This window comes from Salmo salar, chromosome 06 (assembly GCF_965601325.2).
Source record: "Salmo salar chromosome 06, fSalSal1, whole genome shotgun sequence".
NCBI lineage: Eukaryota > Metazoa > Chordata > Actinopteri > Salmoniformes > Salmonidae > Salmo > Salmo salar.
In genome coordinates, this window is record NC_138296.1 from 32,883,316 (window position 1) to 32,896,093 (window position 12,778).

At 44.4% G+C, this 12,778-nt stretch overlaps 1 protein-coding gene across 1 annotated transcript; it reads right to left on the reverse strand.

Annotated features, from left to right (window-relative positions):
* Positions 1-3,673: 3,673 nt before the first annotated feature.
* On the reverse strand, positions 3,674-11,026 carry LOC106593761 (potassium voltage-gated channel subfamily A member 1). Its single transcript, XM_045720231.2, has 3 exons — positions 10,659-11,026; positions 7,837-8,616; positions 3,674-4,887 (listed from the first exon to the last, which is right to left on the reverse strand). Exons 2-3 carry the CDS (start codon positions 8,569-8,571, stop codon positions 3,979-3,981), a joined length of 1,644 nt encoding a protein of 547 aa, XP_045576187.1. The 5' UTR covers positions 8,572-8,616; positions 10,659-11,026; the 3' UTR covers positions 3,674-3,978.
* Positions 11,027-12,778: the final 1,752 nt, after the last annotated feature.

The window sequence follows — 12,778 nt, forward strand, 5'->3', positions numbered from 1 at the left end:
CAGTTTTATTTAGAAGCGTTTACTTCTCTCTTTTAGCAACAGTCACTGAGTTTCCTCAGTCGTCCCTGGCAGAGTAGAGGCCATGGAACTGGTTGATGTTATTTCTATGTAGAGGATGGTTACTGATATCATTACATTAGTGTCACACTTATCGCTTGTTTATTTAATCCCACCTGTACAATTCACCATTTCTGCCGACTAGGCTTTTTCAGTAGGGCGGAGGGTGAAGAATGTTCCAGAAAGAAATGCATTACAGACATGAATTATGGGAATTCTTTGTATGTTTGTCCCATAAAATGTATGTTGTTTGTATAATTCGTTATTGTTTACATAATTATTTCAATCTGCAAAATACACAGTACGTGCATCTTCTGGCTTCATGGATCAGGAGAAGCAACCACAGAGTCCTCAGTATGATGTCCCGGAGCTGGGATGACTGGGAGGATTTGCACTGAGTGCTTTGACCTCTAGAGACTAAAGAGATAGTTACAAGGAGGGAAATCAACTCAATCCTTTGGGCGCGTGTGAAGTGGGAACTCAAATGATCCAATCTGCTCTCTTACCAAATTAAACAGATGGTATCTAAATCTACCAAAAATAACATATTTAACATATTATGTCAACATTTTGAAAGACTTGTTGTTGTTTTTTAGATAATTGTTTTGTGGTGAAGTGGGCATCTGCTGACTCATCTCCCCTCCGTTAACAAAACAGGGACTCATTTAGATAACTGATAAAATACCATCTTTATTAAATACAACATATATAAACAGGGTTCACAGTCATAGAACACATACTGGTAACCACACACACGCACTCACGCACGCATGCATGCACGCACACACGCACGCACACACACACACACACACGCACACACACATATAAACAGGGCTCACAGTCATTGAACACGTACTGGTAACCACACACACGTGCATACACACACACACACACACACACACACGCACACACACACTCACGCACGCACGCATGCACGCACGCACGCACGCACACACACACACACACACACACACACACACACACACACACACACACAGTCATAGAACACAAACTGGTAACCACACGCTGACACACACAACCACTCACTCACACACACACACACATACACACACACACACACACACACACACACACACACACACACACACACACACACACACACACACACACACACACACACCACACACACACACACACACACAGTCATAGAACACAAACTGGTAACCACACGCAGACACACACAAACACTCACACACACAACACACACACACACACACACACACACACACACACACACACACACACACACACACACACACACACACACACAGTCATAGAACACATACTGGTAACCACACACACACACACACACACACACACACACACACACACACACACACACAGTCATAGAACACAAACTGGTAACCACACGCACACACACACACACACAGTCATAGAACACAAACTGGTAACCACACGCAGACACACACAAACACTCACACACACACACACACACACACACACAAACACACAGTCATAGAACACATACTGGTAACCACACACACACACACACACACACACACACACACACACACACACACACACACACACACACACACACACACACACACACACACACACCACACACACACACACGCGCGCGCGCGCGCACACACACACACACACACACACACACACACACACACACACACACACACACACACACACACACACACACAGTCATAGAACACATACTGGTAACCACACACACACACACACACACACACACACACATATACACATTCACACACAAACACAGTCATAGAACACATACTGGTAACCACACACACACATATACACATACACACATACACACACACACACACACACACACACACACACACACACACACACACACACACACACACACACACACACACACACACACACACACACACACACACACACACACACACACACACACACACACAACCCACTCTCTTAAACAATCTGTGCAGCTCACAATCTCTGATCATAAGAACATATTTATAAAGCACAGTATAAACACTGAACACTGTGCAAAGCATTTTGTTAAGACACATTCTAAGTAGGCAAGGTAATTGAGGCACCATGGTAACATGGACAGGGGCAGGGATGTGTCTTTGGATGACCAGTAAAGTACTTCTACCCGGTGTGGTGAGTATGGATTTAGGCCAGTGGTATCTACTAGTGTTAGCCCTGCACAGCCATTGGGAGGAAGGGTCAGCTGGAAGCCTGACAGCAGCATGATTCATCAGGTCCAGGATCAGATTTCCCTGCCGCCCATCCTAGCTGTCTCCCTTACACACTGAAAACTCTCCACTGGCCCAGGACCAACACTTAGGGCTGCTCTTTGTTTGCACTACAGCCCCCAGGCTGATCTCTTTGTGTTCCACGTCAACACAATATCACTGCAGAACATTTCTGCCATAGCTTTCAGAGACGGGTGCCCAGTCCCATCAGGACATTCAGAGTGTTTTTACACATAGTCCTTTTTAAAAGAACTGATCTTTGAATGAGGACTCAACTCTTTTGTCAGTTCACTTCACCTATTTTGTGGTCCAAGTCCTCCTTGTATTGGCATTGCCATGTTTAGAAAGGAACCAAGATCTTTTTCCAAAATTCACTCAATGCACTCCAGGTTTTTACAAAGTGCAGTGCAGGACAAGCCATTCCATCAAAACGTGTTATCGGACAGCTATATACACCTGCTTACATTTAGAAAGCTAATAGATTGCATTTAGTGAAGAAAGGGGAGAAATAATCATTTTAATCAGAAGACACTATTAACATATAAATATTATTGGTAACAGAATAAATAGCAGAAGAATAACTGCAGATTAAATAATACTGTAATTGAATATTGCACACCAAATGTAGGCTACCGCCCTTTTAAGAACTAGAATTGATTTTGGACCCTACGTTGTGATTCTCACCAAATATGTTGTTGTCTTCTCACACTATTCAAACCCCACAATCAAATAAACAGTTTATGAACCTCTCTTAGCCTATAGATCACATATGGCAAACAAATAATCTGAACTAAAAACGAAACATTTCGGTGGATTCTTGACAATCGCTAATCAATATAAAAAAAACATCATGTTTTTTTCCATGAACCTGCACATCCACTTCTCTCTTTTGTGGCACCAATGTGAGTGGTTACGGCAGGAAAACAATGCTGCAGTAGTCTAGTGTGTCGCGCGGAAATAATGACAAGTGAACCTGGGGAGCTTTGTGTTCACATTACCCTAAAAAAGGAATCGAACCTCAGAATTCAAGAGAACCGAACTCAGACCAGCTCTCGAGATGATCTCAGTTGGGTTCGCTTAGGGGGCTCTTCTGAGGGGGTCTGACTTCCTTTGGGAGTGTTCACGCCGCACAAAAAAATGTGCAAACTGCCCTGGGTTCACAAAAATTTTAAAATCGCCCTTAGTCAACCCTCTACACACATTCAAAACGGCCCTGTGCATTTAGCTAGCTAGCACAATAACAAATAAAATGGCACTGCAATTCACTCATGTCTTAAAAACACCAACATTTACAATTGCTAGAGTTGTATGTACTATATAGATTGTTATTACAATCTGGTAAATATATAATAAATAAATATACATTCTGTTTCAGCTGTTTTTATTGTCAATATGATGGCATCATACTCGATTCTCAGTGACATTAGCAAAAAGCAAGCTGTCACAATATCTCTGCCATGGTCTCATCAGTTCTGTCTGTAGTAAATGGTGTAAGCCACTGACGGTGCAAGCGTGCAAGTAAGTCCTTGAGTAAAATAGTATTTTTTTGTATCTCTTCACCTTTACTTTGCCATCCTCCTTTATCTTTCTCTCTATTTATCTATTTAACTTAGAGACAGAGTACCAGGGTTGTATTCAGCAGATCCTCTGTCTATCCATCCATCCTGTCTCATACCTGAGTGACCAGGGGTTCCCTGAGGTACACATTGCCTTTGTTCTCCCACCCGTCCTGCCCCGCACACAGTCCTGACAGCAGTGTCCCATTGAGGGGGTTACAGATTCCCTTGCAGTCGCCCACATACAGGGGAGTGTAATCTCCCTCCCCCTCGTCTCCCTCCTCATCCTCACCCTCCCAGAGAGAGGTGCTGATGTGGGTGTACTCACTGATTTTCTCGAGACACTCCGTCTCTCGGTGATAGAAGTAGCTGAAGTTGGACACAATGACGGGGACTGGCAGGGAGATGGTGAGCACGCCAGCGATGGCACACATGGAGCCCACCAGCTTGCCCCCCAGAGTCGTAGGGTACATGTCCCCGTAGCCCACTGTCGTCATGGAGACCACGGCCCACCAGAAGGCCTCGGGGATGCTGGTGAACACCGTGTCGGGGCTGTCCGCCTCGGCGAAGTAGACAGCGCTGGAGAAGAGGATGACTCCGATGAAGAGGAAGAAGATGAGCAGGGCCAGCTCTCTCAGGCTGGCCTTCAGAGTCTGGCCCAGGATCTGCAGGCCCTTGGAGTGACGCGACAGCTTGAAGATCCTGAACACCCTTACCAACCTAATGACCCTGATGATGGCCAAAGACATGCCCGGGTCCTTGTTGGAGGTTTTGTCCCTGGCCAGCTCTGTGCCCAGAGTGACGAAGAAGGGAATGATGGCGAGGAAGTCGATAGTGTTCATCACGTCTTTGAAGAAGTGGAGCTTACTGGGGGAGCTGGCTAAGCGCATAATGAGCTCAAAGGAGAACCAGAAGATACATATGGTCTCCACCTGGAAGAAGGGGTCATGGAAAGCACTGCCAGTTGGAGGGACCAGGATGGTGATGTTGGGGAGGGTAGGATGGGGCTGGTAGGTGAATTTCTAGAGGGAGAGAAGGAGAGAGGAAAAGTGAGTGGTAGAAATTAAGCAGGAGAGATTGAGGGGAGGTAGAACAGTGAAGGGGGGATGACCGTGGTTTAGACAAGAGATAACAAACAGGGTTGTAACGTCTGCTTCCAACTCACACCCTCAAACACCTTGATCCCCTGAACGCAGCTCACTCTCCAGATCCCAATCACCTGAATTCTAATCACCTGTTCGCACACCTGTATGTCATTATCACACACTATTTAGTTCAGTTCTTTGCATCCCATCACTGTGAGGTATTGTTTGTTTTGTGACACGTCTTTCAGAGCGCTGGGTTTCCCGTGATTTACTCCTCCCGTGTATGATAGATTTTTTTTTCTCCCAATCAACGCCTTTTGCCTATTCCCTGCCTGTACTTTAGCCTATCGGATTTCCTGTTATCTACCTATTGCCTGATCTCCCGGACTACATTACTAGCCTTTTCCCTGCCTGTACTGTTGCCTTTGGACCCCCTGTGTATGACCTTCTGCCTGCCCCTGGACCCAGCTACCTGCCTCCTCCTGTGTATGACCTTCTGCCTGCCCCTGGACCCAGCTACCTGCCTCCTCCTGTGGTCCTTTGCAATAAACACCTGCTGCGCACTGCGCTTGAATCCAGCTCTCTGTCTCCCCTCGTGTTCATTACAAGGGAAATGAAGGACATAAATGAATAAGAAATAGTAAGGAGGGAAGGTTAAACAGAGGTCGGGGAGAACCATGATGACTACAGTAAACATGAGAAGGAGGAGATAGGGAGGAGAAGTGATTATTTTAAAGGTGGCAAAGTCTTTCCTCAGCACATGTGGAAAATGTATCTGTCATCACGGTCTGATTAAGACTGTGATAACTGTAAAACTGTGTTAACATAACTTCACTTGTGCAATCACACTCTCTTTCTTTCTGCAGACTTTGATACGAATGTGTTTCGTCTCTATATTTAAACAGAAGAAAAACATTATAGTGCATGACTGCATGTGACAAAGGCTAATGTTACAGCACAGCGTCAGGACTGACTGAGGAATCTGACACTTCATTTCATCCTGACAATGTTTTCTAAGAAGCAGACTTGGGGTTCAAAGTGAGGCAGTCAAATTTAGGTTTTATGGTCCAGCCATAAGACGGATTGGAATCAAATGGCTCAGAATTTTTATTGCCTATGATAAAATTATAGTGAAGCAAAAGTCTATGATACTCTGTGTGTTAGTGCGTGTCCGTGTGCCTGTATGAGTGTGCCTGTGTGAGGTACATATACAGCAGTTGTTTGTTTGTGCATATACTGCATATGTTAGTCTTTATGTAGAGGCCTGGAATGCTTTTACCAACTGAAATGACAGTGACATTTGCCCTCACATTTGTCACCCACTTTAGTTCCGTTTCTCCTCACCTTTATGAGGTTCAAAAGCCATGATCACACTGCCCCGACAGACATTCTCACTCTTTGTCACCCAATAAGAAAGGTATAACAACTAGCCTCTCATCCAAATGGTCACAGAACCATACAGCATGTCTTTCAATACTGTATGCAGTGTCTAGAGGTACCTTTGCAATGGGAGGTGATCGTCTTGTAAAAGACAAGGATTTATTTTCAGTTGCTGCCACCTATGCTGCCATTTTGAGTCTGTAAAGAGCACTGTGTGTCTTATGTCAGATGTTCTGATCATGTGAGTGAGTGTGTGTGAGTGACTGAGTGAGTGTGAGAGGTCGGGTGTGTGCATATGCGCTTCGGTAAGACCCACCGTATACCTTGTGTTCTGTGCTTTTGCATGATCCCTCAAAATCCAAAGGCAGCTAAGCCAACCTTGTCGGTAAGCCACTTGGCGTGTGGGGTTCATTTCATTTTGTGCGAGTCATCAAATAGGTGTTCTGTACTACTCTTTCCATGCCTCTTTCAGTGGGTATGAGTCAGTGTGTTTATTAATGGGAACCAACGTTTACGTGTTGATGTGCTCTTAGGGTTGTCCTTACGCTATATATAGCTCCTTTAGATCTCTAAGGAGTAACGTGAGACACCCTCCTCTCCACTCTCCTCTTTTGCACTCCACTTTCACTTACCCTCTCTCTCTCTCTCTCTCTCTCTCTCTCTCTCTCTCTCTCTCTCTCTCTCTCTCAGTTTATATGTTCCTATCAACTCCATCTATTCCCGTACGGAGTCGTCTTGGTAGTGATCCTAGAGCACCAGTCAATGTGAGACACAGATGGACAGTGATCTGGAGATACCATCGATAAAGCATAATGTTCTTTGTGCAGTCCATATTTACCCCTCCCTTCCTGCCCCTCATCTCTCTCTGTCCCACCCCTTTTTCTCTCCCGCTCTTCCCTGAACCTCCCTCTTTCTCCAGTTCCCTAACTGTGATTCTCTCTCTCCTCCAACCTATTTCTCTTGTTGTCCCACCACACTTTCGTTCCCCCTCTCCTCACCCCCCACTCCTCCCATTCCTTTCCCTCAATTTTAACGACATGACTAAAATAATCTCAGAAATGTCTCTGTCCTGTGTGTGTGTGTGTGTCGCATGTTGTGTTTAACACTGTAAGGGGCCTGTGTGGTCACACATGTAGTATTTATGTTCCACAGGGTGACATCTGTCATTGACTTTCACCAACTGTCATCCACTAACTGTCATCCTTAACTGTCATCCTTCATTAATTGTCATCCTTCAGTGACTGTTGACGATCACCTCCTCATCAGTCTCCCAATGTGCTAACCTCTGTTCTCTTAGCACCCTGTCGAGATGCATTCCTTACTCTTTCATCCTCTCTTCATTCCTCTATCTGTGCTTTATGCACATCTCCCTCAGCCTCCCTTTTCTCCTGGTCCCTTTGTTTGTTTCCTTTTCTACCATTCTCTGTTTCTCTCTCATTCTCTCTCTGCTGTGTGTCATTTCTGTTTGGCCCTCAGGCCCCTGGCCCCACAACGGCCCCCTCTCACCTCTCGGAGCTCCTTCTCGTTCCTGAAGTCAGGCAGCGTCTCCAGGCAGAAGATGGCGATGGACACCACAATGACCATGACGCTTATGATGGCGATGATGCGTGCGCCCGATGAGGATTCTGGGTGCTCAAAAAGCATCCAAACCTTCCTCTGCATCTCGTTCTCAGGCAGGGCAGGCACCTCCTCCTTGGGGAAGCCCTCATCCTCCTTGAAGCGTTCCATGATCTCCTCACCAAGCTCATAGAAGCGCAGCTCATCCAAGAACACATCCAGGGGCACGTTGGCAGGCCGCCGCAGCCGCCCGCCAGACTGGTAGAAGTAGAGGATGGCGTCGAAGCAGTTCCGGTTCCGGTCCAGGAACAGCTCATTGCGCAGAGGGTCAAAGTAGCGAATTCTGCGGTTAGGGTCCCCCAGGAGGGAGTCAGGGAACTGGGCCAGAGTGCGGAGCTGTGTCTCGTAGCGCATCCCCGACACGTTGATGGCTAGCCGCTCCGTCAGGGCCCAGCCCCCCCTCCACAGGGAGCCTGAGCGACGACAGCTTTCCCTTTTCCCCTCAACCCTCTCCTTTTCACTGCCGTTGTTCTCTGTCTCCTTCTCTCCCTTCTCCGCCTTGTTGCGCTGGTCCTTGGTCTCCTTGTCGCTCTCGCTCACCTCCTCTGGGAGATGTTTCTTGTCTCCTTCTCCTCCTCCTTCACCTCCACCCTTGTCATGGTTCTCCATTCCTTGGTCTGTCATTCAACTTCTATTTAGTTCTTTGTGAGGACAGTTTGTCCCCTCACTCTAGAGAGAAATGCACAACGCTGCTGAAGTTATCAAGAAACATATCAGGTACTGCAGAAGAAGAGACATATCAGGTACTGCAGAAGAAGAGACATATTAGGTACTGCAGAAGAAGAGACATATCAGGTAAAGGCAGATAAAGTAGTGGGAGGAGAAACAACTTACATTATTGGCAATTTTAATACTCATAATTATTTAACAGAAATGTAAGCTTTAAGTCATTTACGCCAATTCACCTGCAAATACACTACCGATCAAGAATTTTAGAACACCTACTCATTCAGGGGTTTTTCTTTATTTTTATTATTTTCTATATTGTAGAATAACAGCTTTGCACACTCTTGGCATTCTCTCAACCAGCTTCACATGGAATACTTTTCTAACAGTCTTGAAGGAGTTCCCACATATGCTGAGCACTTGTTGGCTGCTTTTCCTTCACTCTGCGGTCTGACTCATCCCAAACCATCTCAATTTGGTTGAGGTCGGGGGATTGTGGAGGCCAGGTCATCTGATGCAGCACTCCATCACTCTCCTTCTTGGTCAAATAGCCCTTACACAGCCTGGAGATGTGTTGGGTCATTGTAACTGACTTGCCTGGTTAAATGAAGGTTACATTTACAAAATAAAATAAAAATGTCCTGTTGAAAAACCAAATGATAGTCCCACTAAGCCCAAACCAGATGGGATGGTGTATCACTACAGAATGCTGTGGTAGCCATGCTGGTTAAGTGTGCCTTGAATTCTAAATAAATCACAGACAGTGTCACCAGTAAAGCACCCCCACACCATAACATCTCCTCCTCCATGCTTTATGGTGGGAAATACACATGCGGAGATCATCCGTTCACCCACACAGCGTCTCACAAAGACACGGCGGTTGGAACCAAAAATCGCCAATTTGGACTCAAGACCAAAGGACAAATTTCCACCGGTCTAATGTCCATTGCTCATGTTTCTTGGCCCAAGCAATCCTCTTATTCTTATTGGTGTCCTTTAGTAGTGGTTTCTTTGCAGTAATTCGACCATGAAGGCCTGATTCACGCAGTCTCCTCTGAACAGTTGATGTTGAGATGTGTCTGTTACTTGAACTCTGTGAAGCATTTATTTGGGCTGCAATTTCTGAGGCTGGTAACTCTAATGAACTTATCCTCTGCAGCAGAGGTAACTCTGGGTCATCCATTCCTGTGGTGGTCCTCATGAGAGCCAGTTTCATCATAGCGCTTGATGGTTTTTGCGACTGCACTTAAAGAAACTTTCAAAGTTCTTGAAATGTTACGTATTGAGTGGCCTTCATGTCTTATAGTAATGATGGACTGTCATTTCCCATTGCTTATTTGAGCTGATCTTGCCATAATTTGGACTTGGTCTTTTACCAAACAGGGCTATCTTCTGTATACCCCGCCTACCTTGTCACAACACAACTGATTGGCTCACACACATTAAGAAAGAAAGAAATTCCACAAATGAACTTTTAAGAAGGCACACCTGTTAAGTGAAATGCATTCCAGGTGACTACCTTGTGAAGCTGGTGAGAGAATGCCAATAGTTTGCAAAGCTGTCATCAAGGCAAAGGGTGGCTATTTGAAGAATCTCAAATACAAAATATATTTTGATTTGTTTAGCACTTTTGGTTAATACATGATTCCATATGTGTTATTTCATCATTGTGATGTCTTCACTATTATTCTACAATGTAGAAAATAGTTAAAATAAAGAAAAACCCTTGAATGAGTAGATGTTCTAAAATTCTTGACCGGTAGTATGTAAGACGCATTTTACAACTACAGTACAGAATAACAAATAAAAGCATGAACTAGACAGGTGTTATTTCAATCATAAGCTTTAACCTTTATGTTCGGTCAGAATTACTATTTATTTAATCAGAAAGTTAGTCTTTACAGTAAACACAGCCATTATTACAATAACACAGAGTCCTACTCATAAACATCCTAGTTACAAGCCATGCCCAAGCATGCTGCTGTGAAGTAAGAACCATATTATTGGTGTTATTTACAAGAAGCAGCCTGCACTGTTCCACTCACCCCTCTGTCAGTCAGCTACTGTTGATAGAGACTAATTACTCAAGAGAATCACGGTGCCTCCACTACTGTATCTCCACCACAGGGTATCTGTCTGGCTGTCTGTCTGTCTGTCTGTCTGTCTGTCTGTCTGTCTGTCTGTCTGTCTGTCTGTCTGTCTGTCTGTCTGTCTGTCTGTCTGTCTGTCTGTCTGTCTGTCTGTCTGTCTGGCTGGCCCACCCTCTGGCCATCTGTCTGTCTGTCTGTCTGTCTGTCTGTCTGTCTGTCTGTCTGTCTGTCTGTCTGTCTGTCTGTCTGTCTGTCTGTCTGTCTGTCTGTCTGTCTGTCTGTCTGTCTGTCTGTCCGGCCCTCCCTCTGGCCGTCTCTCTGTCTGTCTATCCTCTGTTTGATTGCTCCGTAAGTCTCTATCTCCCACCTCCCTAGCTGTGTCAGGTCGGGGGGGGGGGGGGGGGGGATGTGGGGGCACCATGGCTCCTTCAGGGGTAGTGTTAATCTGTCTCCTGATACCCCACCCTGGGTGAAGTGAAGATAGTTAAGCTTGTTTGTAGGTCACAGCCTTCAGTCTCTCCCCTTTGCTCTCTCTCATGCCTACTATTTCTCTGGAGAATGCTGTCAGGTCGAAATTCAATCCACTGCCTTCTCTCTACAGCCTCAGCACGGTGTCCTCTTCAGACCCCCACCCCCTAATGACAGCCCTCTGCCCCCTCTTAAAGTCTTCAATTTTCCCTCTCTCCCTGTCATAAACAAACACACAAAAACAGACACACACCATCCTCAACACATGTACTGATGTCCTCACGAGACCCAAATGAACACCCATAAAATCCCAGTGAAAATATATTTTGGAGTTCCATTCTGGCTTCAGTATTTATATTGCTCCTGACTAGGGCCCTGTGTTTTTCTGACCATGTCACCTTACCAGGAAACACTCAGGACCCTAAACGAGTTATGTAGCAGAGCCAATGCATTTCCTGGTGAGGTGTGGTCAGGAAAAATGTAGGGCCCTAGTCACATTTACAAACATGTTAATACATGTTATGAGACCAAACAGTAAAACTGAAAGCCTACAACAAAAAGCCATGACACTCCTTTTCTGATTATCCTTTCGTAAGCCTTTATTCAGTTGGCTTAGTGTATGGTATAGTATAGTGTATGGTATAGTATAGGGTATGGTATAGTATAGTATAGGGTATGGTATAGTATAGTGTATGGTATAGTATAGGGTATGGTATAGTATAGGGTATGGTATAGTATAGTATAGGGTATGGTATAGTATAGTGTATGGTATAGTATAGGGTATGGTATAGTATAGGGTATGGTATAGTATAGGGTATGGTATAGTATAGGGTATGGTATAGTATAGTGTATGGTATAGTATAGTGTATGGTATAGTATAGGGTATGGTATAGTATAGGGTATGGTATAGTATAGTGTATGGTATAGTATAGGGTATGGTATAGTATAGGTTATGGTATGGTATAGTGTATGGTATAGTATAGGTTATGGTATAGTATAGTGTATGGTATAGTATAGTGTATGGTATAGTATAGGGTATGGTATAGTATAGTGTATGGTATAGTATAGGGTATGGTATAGTATAGTGTATGGTATAGTATAGGGTATGGTATAGTATAGGTTATGGTATGGTATAGTATAGTGTATGGTATAGTATAGGTTATGGTATAGTATAGTGTATGGTATAGGGTATGGTATAGTATAGTGTATGCTATAGTATAGGGTATGGTATAGTATAGGTTATGGTATAGTATAGGGTATGGTATAGTATAGGGTATGGTATAGTATAGGGTATAGTATAGGGTATGGTATAGTATAGGGTATGGTATAGTATAGTGTATGGTATAGTATAGGTTATGGTATAGTATAGTGTATGGTATAGTATAGGTTAAGGAATGGTATAGTATAGTGTATGGTATAGTATAGGTTATGGTATAGTATAGTGTATGGTATAGTATAGGTTATTGTATAGTATAGGTTATGGTATAGTATAGTGTATGGTATAGTATAGTGTATGGTATAGTATAGGGTATGGTATAGTATAGTGTATGGTATGGTATAGTATAGGGTATGGTATAGTATAGTGTATGGTATAGTATAGGGTATGG

Coding starts and splice junctions, on each gene's coding strand:
- LOC106593761 (XM_045720231.2), bottom strand. CDS start 8,571: ATGACAGACCAAGGAATGGAGAACCATGACAAGGGTGGAGGTGAAGGA. Junction 4,888..7,836: donor ACGAGAAGGAGCTCCGAGAG/GTGAGAGGGGGC, acceptor CTCTCCCTCTAG/AAATTCACCTACCAGCCCCA.